The 17,534-nt window shown below is 41.5% G+C and overlaps 1 protein-coding gene across 12 annotated transcripts in view; it reads right to left on the bottom strand.

The window, feature by feature from the left end:
* LOC148337869 (teneurin-2-like) overlaps positions 1–17,534 on the bottom strand; it is a 207,676-nt gene that overhangs the window by 27,465 nt on the left and 162,677 nt on the right. For 9 of the 12 annotated variants that reach the window (XM_088294607.1, XM_088294609.1, XM_088294615.1 and 6 more), the window contains 5 exons: positions 7,390–7,512; positions 4,886–5,112; positions 4,130–4,325; positions 2,727–2,828; positions 1,605–1,799 (listed from right to left, as the gene is read on the bottom strand). In XM_088294607.1, coding sequence (XP_088150733.1) covers positions 1,605–1,799; positions 2,727–2,828; positions 4,130–4,325; positions 4,886–5,112; positions 7,390–7,512 — 843 coding nt within the window. The remainder of the gene's footprint in view (positions 1–1,604; positions 1,800–2,726; positions 2,829–4,129; positions 4,326–4,885; positions 5,113–7,389; positions 7,513–17,534) is intronic. The other 3 variants (XM_088294608.1, XM_088294613.1, XM_088294614.1) reach the window with 1 other exon arrangement.

The following is a 17,534-nucleotide window of genomic DNA, read 5'->3' as shown; positions in this document are numbered from 1 at the left end:
GTCCTGCTCTTTCAGCTTCACCTTGTCCTCTCCCCACTCCTCAGCCACAATTGACCACCCCCACATGCTCACACATCGCAACCTCCATTTGTGTTTGCCTGGCAGAAAAGGCGACTCACGGCTATTGATTTTCATGTCAACGGCACTCCAAGTAAATTGTTTGAGGGACTCTGCTGGGATGAATATCAGATATGAAAGCAGAGGAGAAGAGATTGATTTGAGGTGAAGACCAGGAGCCAATACCGACCTCCTTTTGCAGGCTATTCTCTTGACCTCTTTGGCCTGCCAATCTCCTAAACACTCGTCCTACTCCACTCTTAATCCTCTTCCTCTTTCCCGCTGGGACGCTTCCCTTCCTCATTCAAAGCCTCCCATTCTCACCAGTACGCATTTCAGGCTTTCTCGACCTCCGCTTAAACTTTTATGCCATTTTTCCAACTCATGCTCATCCATCTTTTTGACGACCAAGAGTGTGGCAGGCAGGTACTTCTTAACAGAGATCAATAGATGCGATTTAATCCCTTAATAAAAATCTGTGATGTGTTTGGCCGCAGTACCATCCGTCAACTTGGTGTATATATGGAGGGAAGGAACCCTCGCTCAGTATGAGATGGAGTGATGATGAGCTGTCACACTGGAGCTAGGCAGAGTGAATGTACGATGTGCTTGTTTAGCTGCAAACATCCATGTTTCTTATTAAATAATCACCATATGTGGAGACATTATGGCTGGGAAAAGAAATGACGCAGTGATGTAACATTATCGAGCCCGTGCTCACGAGACTTAAGTAAGGTATAACATGGGCAGCGTGGTGCGTCGTATGAATTCAATTCAATTTTTAATTCAATTAAGATTGAAAAAGTATCAACGTATCCAAGTACGTGTGACTTTTTCCCTTTCGGGAATCTCGCCACGTTTTACCATTCGGAGCAGGAATGAGGAATTAGAAACTGAATATTCCAAAGTTTGAGCTAGCTCAAGTGGCTTCTCTGAGAAGTCAGAAGTTAAATAATAGAGTAAATGAAGCACAGTAATAACCACTACGTTGACTACAACTATTTTTTTAATGCATTTATGCAAGTAAATAAGTAAAAAGTGAACCCCTGCGCGTTTGTGACTTTGCCTAGTTGCAGACTTTTTTTGGCTACCATTCTCTGTTTTTCACAAGTACTGTTCACTGTTATTGTGCTCAGGCCAAAACCAGGTCTAATATGAAACTATTGCTTTGACACCACCTTGAAGCACCTTGGGACCAAGGGAAAATGTTGAAGTGAGGGAGGAACATTTTTGAGTATGTGTATTGAGTATATGAGTGTTTCCCGCCTCTCACTAAACGTCAGCTATAGATCGGCTCCAGACCCGAATGGCGACAAAGGCTATCAGAAATGGGTGGTGGCATAATTAGTAATGGCTATCAGATTGGATCAAATTTTGAAAACTGGTTGTTCAAAAGGGAAAGAATGATTCTGAAATCAGATGAGATCATGTAATCCAATCCTAGTTTTAATCTGGATCATTCAGTTTGTGCTGTTTAAAACATTTCAGTAGGCTCCGGGTAACATTGATTCTAGTCAATGAAATCATTGAAATGAACTTCCTCTCACCTTCAGCACAGCTCAGGCCTTTGTAGCCGATGGAGCACACACAGTTGCCATTGGTGCAGCTGCCATGGCCACTGCAAAGAGGGTCAAGGCATTGTGTGACAGGGACATCGCACTCAGGTCCTTTCCATCCGCTGTAACATGCACAGGAGCCTTTGTCGTATTGGCCGTTTCCACTACAAAGCACCGGGCATGCCGCTGGCAAAGTACAAGGAGGGAAAAAACAATTATTGTAAAACCCTGGGAATAACAGAAAAAAAAACATTTCATATTGTTGAGAGATTTACCAGTACCTATGCACGCCTAGGAGTTGCGAAAAAAATAAATAAATATCACAGATTTACAGCGCATACCATACACAATGAACCTCAGCATGTTTCACATTCTATCATTCAAAGAACATTTAAAAATAATGAGCGAGTTCAATAGATGTAGAAGTAAAAAAAAAAAACTTAAAAATGACTACAAGAGCGCAACTCTACCCAAGAACAAGATTGTCCAAAACATGATTTTAAAAATACTTTGAATGACCTTAATCATAGACATGGGAAAAGAGCACAGTTTTTAACCTAGATTTAAAAGTAATTTATTGGTATGATTTGAATCTTTATTCAATCCTATTATTCACTCCGTTAATAAATGAATGATACCAGCAAATCGGGGGACACAAGTTAAAGGGGTAAAAAACCCAGCTGATTTTGGTGGCGGGGTGTATTATAAACGTATTATATAATTATAAACTGGGTGTTATTTACGGTCACCTAATTTAAAAGAGATTGGTAACCGTCACTCCGCTCACCTCCACACACCATATTTACCCCATCTTCCCATTAGTGGGTGGAGGCTAAATAGAGTGGTTAGAGGGCTGGAGAGTGGCGCTGACACAAAGAGTAATTACAGGCAAAAGGTAACTAAACTATTCATCAAAGCTGTCTATCTCAGGTGAGAACGGAGCAAGGGAGACATTATCTTGAGGAACTGCCATTCATCATCAGTCATTTTGTCACCGTTCAACACGCCATCTTTACAGCACTTGTCCCAAACCTACTCTCGTCATGATCTTGCTCTGATGAGACAACATCTCAGTTGTGTGATGGGAGGAATATCATTGGAAGTAGCCAATACCTTTGGAGCAGTCCATGCCATGGAACCCTGGGAAGCAATGGCATACGCCAGAATTGCACTCTCCGTTACCATGGCAATTGCGCGGGCACTCTTGCACAGAATCTGTGAGGAAGACAAAGTGTGACAGAGAGGGAGAGAAAGAAGACAGTGAGAAAGCATCAAAGCGTTCATTAAACCATTTGACACCATTCACTCTTTGAGATTCTAGGAGTCGAGCCGAGGAGCTCAAAGGCTCACATTCTTCAACATAGAAATCTATTTCTTTCTTTCTTGGGCCTTTTTCCAAAGTGAGGAGTGAATGCATTCCTTTCGGCAGAAGGCCACGTTTTATTTATCTTGACCACAGTATTGATGTAAAGAACAACATGGTTTTCCCCATTACTCTCTTTGTCCCATGGTGGCGTCATACACGGATGCTTTTTTTTGAGGTGGGGGAGGTCGATCTCGTGGAATGACAATTTTTAAGAATAAGGCCAGAGGGTCGAGGCAGAAACCATACTAAGATCAGGGGACAGAATGGCAAAAATGGTCACGAGACCAGCTATGGTTATTTTAAACCGTTTTGCTCGTCACCCGAGGCTACAATTGCATTATTGCCACTACCAAGTATGGATATTTGAGTGTTGAACTTTGGTGATCTATTCACTGTTGATGTTGCCAAACCCTCTGAGAAAAATGTTTAGTGGGGTTCGCTAATTCATTCCCATTATGCTTTTGTCAGATGCCGCTCTTTCAACACAAGTGAGAACTGCAAATGCTGCCATCCCTTCGCTTCTCTCTGTGCCCTCATCTACTTTGGCGGAATCTCCAGCCCTTGTGTGCCTCTTATCCTAATGCCACCTCTCTTCCACTCCTCACATCCTCCCCACCACTTCACCCTATTGTGGCTTGGCCCCCCACCATTATGGCTTTCCACCAGCTCCCCACTCTTGACTCACTCCACTGTCCCCTTGCCACCTTGGCCTCTGCTCCTCGACGGTGCTACTCGTGTAAAAGCGCTGACGTGAGACGGCAACACTGACAGATTCTTTCTCATTCTGCTTGACTCGTTCTGTCATGTTCTCGTAATGGCACCCCAAACACAGTGAAATTAATTGCCGCCCTTCAGCTGCTGAAAACAATTAATTTATAAGATCAAAGCAGCGTTCAATTTTTGACAAACAAGGATGGGGCTTTCTTACTCGAGGGTTTTAATTGATGACTATTTCAAGTAACTGAGTTGTCACCTTTTGACGATTGCAGAGAGAGCACATGGGATGACTACACGCGTAATCACCTGAAAAGTGACTATAGAATCACATTTAGTTTACATTGCATATTTACAGTACATTTTGAAAGCCTTTATATTAGAGTGGCTAGACTAGACATCCACCTAAATATTTTTTTGCATCATACTGACTCACCCATGATATTTGTGCTGAAGGAAACTGTTTCTCTCTCACGACCATCATTGTAAAAGGCCAGATGCCAGGCTCCAGCATCCAGGTACTGGACAAACACCGCCTCATTAAGGACCACAGTCTGGATGCTCCTCCTCTCTCTTGGAGACTCCACCACACTCCACTTCTCCTTCCCATCCAAGCGCTCCATGTAATCATACTACATGGGAATGTATAGGAGAGAAATTTCAATGAAAAAGTGTGCTGTCAGAATAGCGTCAAATTTGTCATTTAGCAATCAAGTGCTGGTGTTGCTTTTTTAAAAGTGTGGCATTTAGTTGTATTGGTAGGGGAATGAAGTACGACTCAGTAAAAGTGAGTGGCTGAAAACTGTCAGGAAAGGTTAGCGTAGATGTGAAAGAGAAACACAAGGACCTTGGCGCCCATTGGCCACAGATTTAGGTTTAAAAAAAAACTCGTGAAATGGTTATCTACAAATCAAGATGGCTTTTAACTGAACAGTTTGTAACTAATACGAGGGTGTAAAAGTCACATTCCTGTAAGAATTAATTAAGTGTTGGATTCAATGATTTTTTTTGGAGCAATGAATCAAAAAATATCCCATGATTTTAGTAAGTATTCTAATGGATTCTGCATGCACGGGACAAATTAAGCAGATCAAAACGGATATAGTGATTAATAAAATGCTATTTGTGTGATTAGAACGTAGAGACATGTCAAGGAAGTAGCACATCAACCCTTGCTATTGCCGCTATTTACCTGTGCATGTGAGGGGGGCAGGCCCTTACGAATATAAACTCCAAAAAGGGCATCTTTGCCCAAGGAAATGTTGAACTTGAGGAACTGCGCTTGACTGAGGTACAACAGAGACCTCCAAAATACACCAGGCGGGACTTCTTGGGTCACTCTCCTTCCTACGTCAATGTTGCCCGTGTCTATACTGCTGTTCCGTCCGGTCCATGGACCTGGAGCGAGGGGGAAAGAAACTGCATAATCTGTGATTACAGGCATTGATTTTCTGAATCAAAATTTGACAATTTACAACAAAATAAAACTTGTTACAAGCGTCAGGGCATTTGAATAGCAGACAAAAAGGACTGTTGGCACATACAATTCGATTGTGACTTGGTTTCTTCAATCCTGTTCCTCGAGGGCCGCTGTCCTTCCCGTTTTCCATCTCTCTGTCCAGCAACACAACTGATTCAAATGATCAGGCTCGTTATGCAGCCTCTGCAGACTTTGACTGATTATCTGATCATTTGAATCAGCTTTGTAGCTGAGAGAGATGGAAAACAGGCAAGACAGCTGCCCTCGAGGAACGGGATTGAAGACCCCTGATTTAGACTATTGTATCACTGTTACCTTCTTTTTGCTGGCGCTGCATCTTTCTACCCTTCAATACACTTAGTTTAAACCAATTGAAACTATTTAAGACTTCGGAGTAATGTTGTTCAATTATGCCAATCCACTGTGTGGGCGGAGCTAAAACACGGGTACTCAAACGTCTTGGTATCATTAAATAGTCAAAACTGGGAGTAAATGTGAGTATAACAGATCCAGCCGTTTCAGAAAGTTCAGACGGTGCATAACTGTAAATGTAAAATAAATGTTTACTGGGAAATTGGGATGCAATTGGCTGCTGCCGAGTAAACCTTCATTATCAGTCCTAAAGATTGGTTATAGAGAAGATAAGCAGACAGAGTTGCGGGCTGAAACTCTCAGAAACCTGCAATCAGGTCAGCCATCTGACGGTGGAGTCTTTGCAGCCCGGGACAGGAAAAAAAAAAAGAAAGTGTGTAGAGAATAGCAAAAGAAATCAAAGTAAGGTGGTGAAGAACAACATCAGCATCAAGTCAAAGCATCTGGGGAAGACGGTTCGCTCAGTCATGTTGAGCGAAGATAAAAAAAAGAAAGTAGCTTCGCACAAGTAGTCCCATGCTGTGTAAGCAGACTAAGTGAAACAAGAAAATTGCACGGGGGTCGTTAAAAGGGGTGACCGACAATGCAGTGGGGGTGTTGGTGAATATGCTGATATTTTATTTGGCTGCTAAACCGACGATTGTTCTCCATAACTCAGCAGAGTGGTTAAAAAGCTCTTAGTGATAGCACAGCTCACACGGTGCCATAATTTATGGACATCTTTGAGTTGGTGTGAGCCCATTTGGGTGCAAAACTCTATTAGCGGCAGACGATGTTACTTAAAAGCCTTGAAGGTAGTGGCAGTGGACTGTAAATTGCTCTATTCTTTTTTTTTGGTAAACTCAAAAGACAGCAACATAGAACACAGTTAGTTTTAGGTACATCATTATTTCCGCCAAATGGAACAGCATGAGAGCACTTCGGGGAAAATCTACAGAAGTACAAATAGTACTGTACTTAAATCGATTTCTCAGTTATCTATACTTTGCATTCTGCTCGTTACTTTTTCCAACATCCTCGGATGCATTTCGTCAAAAGATGTAAACGGAGAAGTGTAAAGTCTACGGTGGATGCGATCTTGATGAATTGATTGAGGTCTTGGGGGGGAAAAAACAAGAACAGGAGATGATGGGAACCTGAGAACATTTTCAACAAAGATGCAACAGATTGAAAGATGAAAGCTATCCCACATCCGTTGCTTTATGTAAGAGAATTTTTTATTATTTCGTCAGCTGTAAGAATGATTTGTGGCGAATACATTGTCTTGTGTGAGTCTAAAAACCACCAGCTTCTGGTATTCTAAAATTCTCCATCTAATCTGAAAAAAAAAAATCACATTCAACGAAAGCAAATTTTTATTTATGGAATAGGTAAATTAGCATTTTTGTTGTTGTTTTGTGTTGTTCACGCAGGACCTTGTCAATTCCGACCTAATTATCAAACCAGAGTTTAAGGTGTGTCCAGTCATTTGTAAAGTGTATACTTTTTTAACCGAATTAAAGGAGTGGAATTGGACTACTTATACCGGTTAAACGAAAGCAACCGCGCTTCTACTTAGGTAGCGTGTGAATACTATTGCCTCATCTGCACTTAACCAAGTCACCCACTCACCAATGTGACTCAGCAAACAAAACTGAAGCTGATCACCAGTTCACCAAACAATACAACAGTAACAGATTTCCGCCTGTTGTTTTTATTTTCGAATTGAGACATGAAGAAATGATGTCTGTGTATTGATATTAAATATTTGGCCGTGTTCTATTGAGTGTTTTTGCTTGCAACGTATTCATTCCTGCAGTCGTGGGTGAGGCAGTTCCTGAGGGCGCGTGTGCTGTAGTTCATACCTCTGCCTCCAGAAGGCAGCGTGGCCACATCACTGTTCACAGGCACAGCGGCCCCCAGTCCGTTGTTTAACACCGGGCCGTCCGATGGCTTCAGTTGCCATGTCAAACCCAGGAGGTTGATTGCTGCACACAAATCGGGTCGAGAGGAAGGAGGAGAGTGGGGGAGTGTGTGAGGACATATGACATGAACAATACAGCATGAAGTCAGGTTAGATAACAGACATGCTTGAAAGCTCATCACGACATAGAGATACGCAGGGGCCAACCCTCTAAGTATAGTCTGTCATTTACACGACTACCAGAACAGCTTTTATCGAAGGATCTTTTTCTTCTGTGTCACTGCTATCAATTAAAAAAGGATCCATTAACTCAGTGTGGAATGCTTCAAATATAAACCTGAGAAAGCCTGACAAAACTGGCAGCAAACCTATAAAAAGTTTTCTTTTTTTTTTTTTTTTATGTTTTCTTCCTCTATACCTCACAGTCGTCTTTCAAGCTGACAGCATCTCCTGCTTTTATTTGGGGGGCCTTTACACCGTCTCTGAGAGAGCAGGTGACAGATTGCTCTCTGAAGAGATCACTCTGTGACTCCTTCTCTTGTCCTCCTCTTTTCCTTCCATGTTCTATTATTGTCTGCTGCGGGAAAAGGACTGTGTTTGTGCCTCATGCTCTTAACTTTTTTTTCTATGTCCTTATTCAGAACTTTATTTGAGGGATGAACTCCCCGAGACTAACTCGTCAATCTCATCTCTATCTCATTTTCAAGGTCTCTCATAATACATACCCTGAATAATAGTTCCCTTTTCTCCATAACAATAAACATGTGTCGTAACAGTCATAGAAATGGAATTCATGGATACCTTGAATTTCGTGCAATATAGGATGAACTATGGATTTTATGTATGATGGACGATTAAGGAAAATTGACCTCTCTATAACTATAAGAAATAATAAAATGTGGTGCCATATTTTTCTTTGCAGGCTAAGGCTTTTAGGTAAGAGACTCACCAGTCACTATATAGCCAGTGTATGAGTACATTTGGGCTTGGCTTTCTTGATTTTTTTTTCTTCTCGTGGCAATTTTGTTCAATCTGTCTTGCATGTCTTTAATTAATTGAACTGAATTGAATTATATATATATATAAACAGGACCAGATTTCCCATTGAGTTTTGAAAATTTGGTTCCTTAGCGCAATCAGGATTGGAAAATACTGGTTTATATATGAATCACAAGACTGTATTCATGAGTATACAGTATATTAAGTAGAATACAGGTGTTATGTATGACTCGCAGCCTCGGGCACCTGCAAGCTGTGGGAGTCTGCAACACCTGCATCAGAATCACAGGAATCAATTTCGCTCTTGTCAAATTCTTTCTCCACTTGTCAAGGCTTTGCACACACAAGGAGGAGTGTAAACGTTGCTGAAAAAGCGGATGTAGCTTCAGGATTCGCTGCCGGGGCACACTCATTCTCACTCCAGACGTCTCATCGCTACTTGTCTGTTTCTTGTGTCTTCTTTATTATTCATTCTTCCCTCTCTCCCTAGCTCCCAGGCGATGCAAGGTGCTGACACCTGGGCTATACGCCTGGCCTGCACCACCGTCAGCTCTTTTTTATTCTTCATGGGGGAGGAGCTGTGCAGAGGAGGAAGTGTGACTGGGCAGACGGTGGGGGAAGGACAGTGTCCTTTCTTGTCTCTCTTGGCCACCTCTCGCCCTCTTCTCTCATCGTGTCGACCTTCATTTATGTCCCTCTTTTCCATTTTACGTCTCTCCCTTTTCTTATCTTTTGTCCTGTCCTAACCATAGATAGCACAATCTTACATCCCTGCACGCATTCAGTGACGTATCAGAGGGGAGAAGTCGATGGAAAGATTACCTATTGAATCAGATGAGTTTTATGCACAAAGTCTATTGTGACAGATTTCTCAATCTAGGTCATGCCCAAGAATACACCCCAACTGCCTTGCACTTTGCTAAGCAGTGGGTGCTGTTTCCTGACTGACATTTGCTCTCATGAGAGGTGCAAAAGTGACCCATAGGTGGCACTCCTTCTGCATGGTGATGGCGATACAAAGCAACAGGTTTCATTACAGAAGACAAACATGGCAAGTAGTCATAGTGTTTTTCACATTACTACTTTGTCATGGTGTGATTATATGAAACTGAACTATTTAATTTAGTTGCTATAGTTTTAACCAATTTCTTTTGGGAAACCAAATGGTCGTGACTACAGTTATTTAGCTTCTATTATGGTTGGTTTAGATGCCACATACCAAAAACACGAAAATTGAATTGAATTCAAGTGACAGGGACAAGAAAAAGTATTGTCAGATTTAGGTTGGATTTTCTTCTTTTTTTTTTATCTCTAGCTTCCCTCTACTCATGTTAATTTAGTCACGCACACGCACACACAGACGCACACAAACACGATCACAGAGAAGCAGGTTTAACAAGCAAACGAGTTGGATTAAAAATAGATCAGTTGCTTCATGTGGTTTTTATGTAATCTCAATGCATAATTCAGAGAGGCAAAGTGCTTGCCGGTATCATCTGCAAAAGACAGCATGGGAAGCAGGAGCGCACGTGATACTGTGACAATAAAGAAAGAGTGAGGGCTAGTGGACAGAGGAACGAGGAGGATGGTGAAAAGGAGGAGGTGCCCGCTGAGCACGGAGAGGGCCAATGGTCAGGGGCTCAAGGAGGAAATCGTGTCACGCTTTCCAAATGTCTGCAGTGAGGAAAAGAAGAACAGAGAGAATATGGAAAGACAGCAAGAACTGAGAGAATATTAATGCGCAAATCCCCCGAGGATGAGAAAGAGCAAGAAAACAGGCTGCGGATGATGTTGCAGGAAAAGAGCAGATGAATAACGGCTATGCAGACGAAAAGGGGAAAAAGAAGGAGAAAGGAAAGATTTAAGCGACAAATGGCTCCATATTAATTGAGTGGTTGGGGAAGCAAATTGTCATGATTCATTGTCTGACAGTAAGTGGTTCACAACATGGGCGATCAGACAGAAATACAATGCTTCGATGTCGACATTGCGTGTTTGCGAAGTATTTATACGTCTTGAGTAAAAGGGTGTAAATTGATTCCTGCATTAGAGGACAATACAGAGTGGAAGAGAAATACATAGGAAGGTGACTTTTTGGAAGACCATGCACCGAATGTCCCGATGCTGGGAAATAATTGTCTCGTCATTATTAGCCTGTTGTCTGGAATGCCTTCCAAATTGTAATTTCTCTCTTTCCCACTTTCTCTTTCTTATCTGTCTTTATTGATACTTTTTAGGAACTGCCAGTTTAATACATGAGCACAGATGCAGTTGGATGGGATTAATAAAAGTGTTAATGAAAAATTTCTGCGTGCTGCATAGATTGTCAAATCAGCTGGAAATCACATATCAAGCATGTTCAAACCCAAGTGTCACTAAGCATCACAGTTTAAAATAAAGCCAAGCTGGCCCTGAATCGCAAAACACGGAAAACACTTTCAAGACTTTTAACTATTCCTTCCATGTGGAACTTACGGTTTGAGAGGTCTGGGGTCATAAATACACAAGTGCAATCTACCCACTAATCTCTCTGCAAAAGAAGGCAATGATGATCCAAAGGGAACACACAAATCCACCTTTCATGCAAAGACATTCAAATTAAAAGATATCGTGAAACTACAAATACAGTACTATTTAAAGCAAAACAAAAATATTGCCTGGAAATATAAAATAAACAAATAAATGAATAATTGAAAAGAAAGGACGCTAAAATTTATGTCAGGAATTCAATTTCCAAATGAGGAGCATGCAAACAACGTGAGCGAGATTTTGCATTACTATTTGTGCAGTAAAAAGCACAATGTTATACATGGGTTGGTTATTTAATTATTTGATTGCTGACTTGCCCATTTGGTGCAACCTTCTTTTTGCATGTTTGGATGTATGTATGTATTTATGTATGGATGTGTGTCATGAAAAAATCAGGAATACAGATTACAGATGTAAGTTATATTAAAACTTATTTGCCATTAATTTACGTCTTGTAAAGTGAATGTGCAGGGTTGATACTGTGTTAGAATTACTGTAGTAAAATACTACTGCATTGATTATAGCAATAAAGACATTTGAATAAAAAGGAGGTCTGGACGAGGGGTCGGAGGAAATAAGTTCACCTCTTCCTATTCCTTTTTTGATATGTAATCTGCAAAAAGTTTTATTCATGTGTTCCTTTTGCAAGAATTTCTCTTCAGTTATTATTGTACTTACATTTTAATTATTGTAGTACGTTTGAAATAAAAATAGCTAGCTAGCTAACTTACTAAATAACAACGTTAGTTGCTGTCATCATTACTACCGCAAAAGCTGTTATGAAGTAAACCAACACGACTCGAAGCAAACTAGTAGTTGTGGGTCAATGTTGAGCGATGATGTCACCAAATTTCAATGCCAAGATGGGAATAAATGGAGGACCCCACAGCTGGTTAATACCAACCTCACCACACAAAATATGCTCCCTAGGGGCTCGCAGCATTATGGATGTTATAGGAGCAATACGATTGAGCGCGTGGTATCGTTTTTGCGGCAACGGGCATTGCATCATGTTCACACCAACACTCCTTCTCTGTCCATGGCTTCACCTTTGATCCAATAACGTTAGAGTGAAAAGCTAGCTTTTATACGACATGAGTGAAGCATTTTGCTATTGAAAATGATCGGTTTCAATGGAACTAAACAAAAAGCACGGGTGTGGGAATGCCTGCCTCCTTTGTACACACGAAGGCAGCTCAATTCTCTCTGCCATCTCTCATGGCCATCCCAATAAATGCATATTAACTGCTTTAATTTGCCACTAAATGAACAACTCTGACCTCTATTAGGCTGGTAATTGTCGCTGAGACCAGCCCGCTATCCTGTTAATTAGTTTCGGAAGCCTTTTGCTTGCTTTTCTACCAGACGCCCCTACGCCAAAACCATCCATCCATCACTAATACCAATGCTGAATTTTGAGTGGCACTTTCAGAGGTGTATTAATTTAACAAGATGTTTCCCTTTTTTAATTATTATTATTGTGCAGTTTGTAGTGGGGTAGACCTGCACTACAAGATCAAACTTATGGATGAGTCTAGTGCTTTTGCGACCACATGAAAGGCCTAATCCTGTCTACCCAAAACCCACATTAAATACAGTAATGCTCTCCAGTAATCAGAGAGTAAATATTGGTAAATGAATACCAATCAGAGCAGAGCTTTATTAACTTCTTGAAAGCAGGCTGAAGAGAAGAACATGTATTGGATGTCATTCATTCTTGAAGGGCTACTTGATGCTTATCGCAAGTGAACAAGTACTTTGCATTGCAAAACAAATATTCGTACAGCGGTGGAGTACTCACAGTTTCCATACAGTTGATTCCGCATAGTCGCAGTTCGGCGATTCATATATTTGTGCATTTCTTTTTAAACATATGAATAAATAAATAAAATTCAGTGTTTTCGTTTTTTTTTCCCCCATTTTTTGTGGAATATGCTGAATGTTTATCAGCGTTTTTTGAAGAATGCATTAATTTCTGACGCATTTCATTGGGCGCCAACTATACGCCGATATTTTTATTTGCTGTCTGGCCCGGTCTCTATCCACAAATAACAGGTGTTTGGGACTAGTTTCAGTCTGCAGTACTCATATTGGAAACAGTGTCGAGCCATTTTACCGCTTCAGGTCGTCATCTTTTTTTTTTTTGCCATTTCAAATACATACAAAATGTCATCATCCATGCATTAAATCTGTTTCCTTTTATCTGCAGTCCTTGATATGGTTAGTTTCAGACAGAGGCTGTATGATTTCTGATCATCAATTATGCCAAGAAAGATAATTGTTCTCGCTCTTACGGTGTGTCCATCTGCACATGCATGCTAAATATTGCCACTAAGACAACACACTCACGCACAAACACACACCTCCACAGAGCAAATCCAACGGGACCTTCTCACCCAGCTGATGCAACCCAACTGAAACTGTCTGCAACATAAAACGGTTGCTCATCGCAGCTACTACACCTGCATGACGCGTTACAAGCGCAAAGTCACTCAATCAGGCAGCAGAAGTGGCTTCCTTATTGGCACTAAGATATTGAGACGGCTCTATGCAAATGCGGCTGTGCATGCACAGACGCTTGCAAAGAGTGTTTTTGTGCACGACGGGCTAAATGAAAAGAGATGTGAATCTGGGCGATGTCCTCCTTTCCGAATCCTCATTTCCTTCTCGGATATCTCTACCTTATCCTCCCCTCCCTCCTCTGCCTTGCCCATCCTCCACTTTCTCTGTTCCAAATCAACCCATTCTGCCATGTCTCATCCAACCTAGCAGCCCTTCTCCCTCTCATCGATCTGTATTAGAAACAGGATATGAGGAACTATGCTATCTTATCATAGATCAGAGAGCGAGAGAGAATGAGTGAGGGGGAATCAAGGACGGAGGGTGGGAGAACACATTTTGGAGGCCCAGAGACAGAATGGGAGAAAGCAAGAGAAGAGAGGAAAAGGTATTCTCTCATCTCATCCCTCTCCTGTTTCCAACACACGACTAGCGAAGCACTGTGGGCCTAATTGGACTGACAATTGAGCTCCGATAAGACCCACACTAATGAATAAATGAATGAGAAAATAAATGAATCAAACGAGCCCTTGCACGCTAATGCAAGCAATGTGAACACTGCTCGGCCATGACGTCAGTGAGGCTGCTAATTAAAAAGGTTGCGGGTTAAATGCACTAATCGGAATATACACTCTTATCCAACCAAAACACATATGCGTAGTTCAGTGATGTTACAAAGACTCTTGCAAGCTTTCTGCTTGTATAAGTCGGACAATGGAGATGGCCATTTATCCCTCTGGTGCAGATGGTGTAGCACCTTGTGTACGGCCCTGGCTCTGCCCTTTTTGCTGGACTGGCAGTGTGTGGTAAGAGTCTAACCTTTCTCAGTACGACAGGCCCTGCTGCTACGGACACAAGCGCCATGGCTGATCCTTATGCCCAGGTTCCTGCTTATCACCATATGCCCGACTGTGCCTTCACCTTTGCTCAAACTCACACTAAATGAATGAGGACAAGGACACACACACATGCACACACACACCTACTCACAGGCGCTGGCATGAGCGACACATCCTGACCTCTAGCTGTTCTACCTTGGATAAGCAGAAGGGAAGCCACATGTAGAAGGAGAGGGGACTTTGGGGTCAAGGAGCTAAGTTTGGAGTTGAGCCACATATGACACGGTGACACATTTCTCGCCCTAGACGTTGTTTTTGGTCATAGTTCTCGTTAAGGAAACAGTAAAAGCCAAGATTGCAAAAAAACAAAACAAACAAACACGGATTTTGTTATTAATGCAGTGCGAGAGGTACTTTACTGTTTAGGTTCCAATAATTGAATTAATTTGCATGCATAGGATTATAATGCTATGCCACCTATTTCAATTAATCAATACTGTACTGATCCTTATAGTATATTGCGACATAGTCTATTCTCCTTAAAGCATGAAATTTTCATCTCGAGAGCCATTTTGTGTCCCTATAAAATTCAAAGGCAACTGTTTAAACTGTTGAAATTTGACTGTCATCAGTGCAATCTAGTGATGGTGATTTGAGGTTTACCAGCCTGCAAATACTGCATTCATGACTGTAGCAAATTTATTGCTATCCTTTTTAAAATAAATAATATTTACCATAATACATACTGCTGCAGTCAGGCTAGTAAGCTACTAATAAAGCACAAAGAATGAGAAGTAATTATGACCAGGTTTGAAATGTGCGACAGCCATGATTGATTGAAAGTGGCTTACAAGCATGAAGGTCAGACCCGATGGCTGCATGCATGTGTGTGGACATAGTCTACTCTCTCTCTCTCTCTCTTTGAACGAGAGCTGGTGGTCATTTTCACCGGGACTGGGACAGGACAGGATTTTTTTTCTGCGGGAGTGTGAAGTGATGGGCGTAAAAATCCACTCTTCCGTGTCACCCTCTAGTGCATGTAACCATGCATGTTTATTCTGACATGACCTTAATCTTTCATCTGTGGCTCAAACAGGCTTCCTTCTTTTTCAATCTTCACATGGTTCCTCACTTCTTTTGTCATCGTGGCCCTGCTGGTGTCCTTCACAGTAGCTCTGTCCTTTCTCTGACTCTGTCACACACCCTCTGTTCGGTGTTGGCTGTGATCAATTAAGAAACATTAGTCCCACTGATATTCCAGGCGACATAACCTCAGGAGGCTTCTTTCCCTTTCATCTCTCCTCTTCTCACTTTCTCTTCTCTGCATCTGGCTCTCTTGTCACTCCTAAAGCCAGCCTCCATTACTTCACGCTCTTGTCTGGGAAGTAGGCTGCAAACCCTTTTTGAGTAAATCACCTTCCCCCCAACACAGAATCTTTTGCCCTCGCCTCTTATGGTGCAGACAGTGACATAGCAGCCCCAGTCTCACTCTTCTCTTTGTCTTCAGTCATCAATCCTCCCTTCCTTTCCCGCTTAAGTTTTGGCAACATGGTGACAGTGACACATCTCCCTTCTTCCCATCTGCCCTCTCTGCTCCAAACTCCATTAAACCCATTTCTCATTTTTTTGCCCTTTTGCCTTACTCTATGTCGGCAGTTTGCCGTGCATGATGACGGACCTGCATCTGCTCCTGTATGCCAGCCGCTCACCTGTATCCTAGCAACAACCTCTCCTTTTGCTTTGGTGCATGGAACAAGTAAAGCAGACGAGGGGCAAATGAAGAACAAGCTCTCTCATTTTGTCATTTACTACAGTCATGCCTTCACATGAGACCAACACACGAACAGCAAGACTAGTCCAGGAATGGGGAGGCACACGCAAACACTCATGCTCGCAGTTTGTCGTCGACATGGCTTTTAGGAGTCTCAAATTGATCTCTTATTCATTCGCTCATCTCTTTCATGGTAAGAAAGTACAAATTTTGGAGAAGTTCTGTAGCTCTACATATCTTGTCGAGCAAAACACTGGTCAACAAATTATGACAAAATAGAGATGCAGGTAAACCTTTCTAATGAGTTTTTGCGCTCTTACTGAATTGCCCCTCATTTTTTCCTCTGGTGCATCAGGCTTTCACAATAATAATAATAATAACAATAATAATAATAATAATAATAATAATAATATATCATCCATCCATTTTCAGAATCACAATTATATATAAAATGGTATTGGTATTTTTTCAATGTTTTGTTTATGAATTAAGGTTTGGCTTCAGAAACAGGTGGATTTTTTTTCTGGCACGTCATAGCTATACATTAAAACTCAAGATTTTATAGGTTAAACGTAAAAGCAAAAAAGGAAAATATCTCAGAAACCTGATGCGCTGCAAACAAATGTCAATGTATTTTTTAAATCAACCTCAAAAATACCTTTAAGGCCACCTTTGATTAAAATTTGCTGTTGATCAATCTAATGAGAGGGAAAGTAAATTTGAAGGTCAATACACTATCATGGTAACACAATGCGAACCGAGTTACACGTGACCATCCTGTCGCATGTGCTCACACAAAAACACACACGCACTAACAAAGAAGAAAAGTGCTGTTCAGGCACATGTGTCCTGGTGTAATTTATGAGGGGGGCTCCTGGGCGAGCGCCTCAGAGAGGTCCTCTTCACGCTGCATGGCTCTGGGCACTCTGTTCAATCCTGCCTGTAAGCACCTTGCTCTAAATACACACACACACACACACACACACACACGCACACACGCACGCACATACCCCTACACGGCACAAAAACGATGGAGAAAATCCCCTTATGAGCAGTGAACTCTTTCGACTGAAACTCACTGCACGATTACAGCAACAAAAAGCTAGGTAAACACAAGGGTTTCAGGCTTGGCAGCTCTGCTAGAATTCCGTTCAGCTCAGACAAAACATCAAAACCATCCCTTTACAACAGCCAAAGACGGCATTGGAGTTTTCCAAATGAAGAATAACAATAAGCTATTGTGCGTTACATTCTGAATTATAACCAGCATGACAATTATACAGTAGTTGTTTTTCAACTCAAATCGTACCCAACATTCCTTGAAAACTGAAGGATTGTATTTTTCCAATTTACATGAGTCTATTAATAAAAAATGCAATTAAAAAAGAG

This window comes from Idiotropiscis lumnitzeri, chromosome 4 (assembly GCF_059441095.1).
Source record: "Idiotropiscis lumnitzeri isolate Australia: NSW breed Sydney's pygmy pipehorse chromosome 4, RoL_Ilum_1.0, whole genome shotgun sequence".
In the NCBI taxonomy this organism is placed as follows: domain Eukaryota; kingdom Metazoa; phylum Chordata; class Actinopteri; order Syngnathiformes; family Syngnathidae; genus Idiotropiscis; species Idiotropiscis lumnitzeri.
The sequence above is the reverse complement of the archived record's forward strand: the minus strand, read 5'-3'. Positions and strand labels throughout refer to the sequence as shown.